At 34.1% G+C, this 1,599-nt stretch overlaps 1 protein-coding gene across 1 annotated transcript in view; it reads left to right on the top strand.

Moving 5' to 3' along the window:
* The window catches only part of MSH3 (mutS homolog 3), a 209,051-nt gene that overhangs the window by 125,452 nt on the left and 82,000 nt on the right, over nt 1–1,599 (top strand). Inside the window, exon 18 of the mRNA XM_012664615.1 lies at nt 645–752. Within this exon, the coding sequence (XP_012520069.1) occupies nt 645–752 (108 nt within the window). The remainder of the gene's footprint in view (nt 1–644; nt 753–1,599) is intronic.

The raw sequence follows: 1,599 nt of genomic DNA, 5'->3' as shown, positions 1-1,599 counted from the left end.
ATTTAATTTTAATAGACATTATTAATAAGATAACTGGAGATAAGTGAAAAAATACGTTTTTTCTTGCTTGTCTTAAACAACTATTTATTACAGTGTTTATTCTGTGCCAATATTAGGACTAGACATTAGGTCTACAATAGGATAGATCAGACAAATGTGGGCTTGGCTTCAGGAAGCTTCTAGTTCAGCGTGAGAGAAAGGTATTAATAAGATAACTGGAGATAAGTGAAAAAATACGTTTTTTCTTGCTTCTCTTAAACAACTATTTATTACAATGTTTATTCTGTGCCAATATTATGGACTAGACATTAGGTCTACAATAGGATAGATCAGACAAATGTGGGCTTGGCTTCAGGAAGCTTCTAGTTCAGCGTGAGAGAAAGGTATTGAAAACCTTATTCCAGGATTGGTTGATTCTATGATGGAGAAGCATAAAGGGAAGCTCACCCATCTGAGTAATTTGTGATGTTATTGGAGCTAAATGAGAATGATTGCTATATTTGTTTTAATTATGCCTAAACTGTTAGGTATGCCTGGTAATTTTGTGTATGCTTATATTAGCTGATAAAGTGATTGCTTGCTGTATAGCTTTTACAGGACAAGAAATCAATGTTCTCACCTTTTTGTTGTTGCTGCTTCTATAGGAAGTTCAGTGAACATTATCACTCTTTATGTAAAGCAGTGCATCACCTAGCAACTGTTGACTGCATTTTCTCCCTGGCCAAGGTCGCTAAACAAGGAGATTACTGCAGGTAAATATATTTTTTATTTCCACTCTTTATGAATGATTCAGATAAGATGGCATTATTCAATTAACTGTATTCTTTATTATAAAATATAATTACTCAAATATGTTAGAGTCTTGGTAAAGCTGTATGTCATATACATACAGCTTGATTTGAAAATTAACAAATTCCTTTCCTGCTTGTTCTATTACTGGGTATAATGAAAGCAGATGTTAAAGTTTATATGGATGACATTTTTATAAAGTTTGAGCACTCCTTTCATTTGTTAGCTTTGACTTGAACACTTTTATAATTATAAAAGCTCGATTAGGCAAGAAAGGACTGAGGGACCTGGGGAGTGTTTTTCTGTGATCTTTTCTGTTCCTCTTGTTGAGAGCCCAAATTCATTCCATTGTTCTTTATCAGCCTCCAAACATCCCAACATGGAATGGTTATTCTCCTTTTCATAAAGGATGTTAGTATCAAAGGGCTCTAATTCGTATCTTAGCTGTAACTTTTACACAAGTTGTATGTCTTCCAAAAGCTTCAGTCTTTTCATATACTTAAAAATTCAGAGACTATTTAGCTCACTGGCTTACTGTGAGGACCAAAAAGAAAGCACGTAAGTGATATTGGCTGGCAGTGCCTGTGGCCCACAGAGTGCATCAGATCTATGTTTTGCTCTTCATACTTCTTTCTTATCTTGATTTCCTCTCTAGTTTGGGCCAAATATCTTTTTTTTAAATATATATGGCTTTTGTACCTAGCATAGTACCCAGTAGTGGATGTTTTAAAAAACTTGTTTAATGTACAGCATTTCTTTATTTGAAGGAGAAGATATGGAGAAATTGACTACGTGATTATGGTCCCTAAA

The sequence above is a fragment of the Propithecus coquereli genome, unplaced genomic scaffold, assembly GCF_000956105.1.
Source record: "Propithecus coquereli isolate 6110/MARCELLA unplaced genomic scaffold, Pcoq_1.0 Scaffold9, whole genome shotgun sequence".
NCBI classification, from domain to species: domain Eukaryota; kingdom Metazoa; phylum Chordata; class Mammalia; order Primates; family Indriidae; genus Propithecus; species Propithecus coquereli.
The sequence above is the reverse complement of the archived record's forward strand: the minus strand, read 5'-3'. Positions and strand labels throughout refer to the sequence as shown.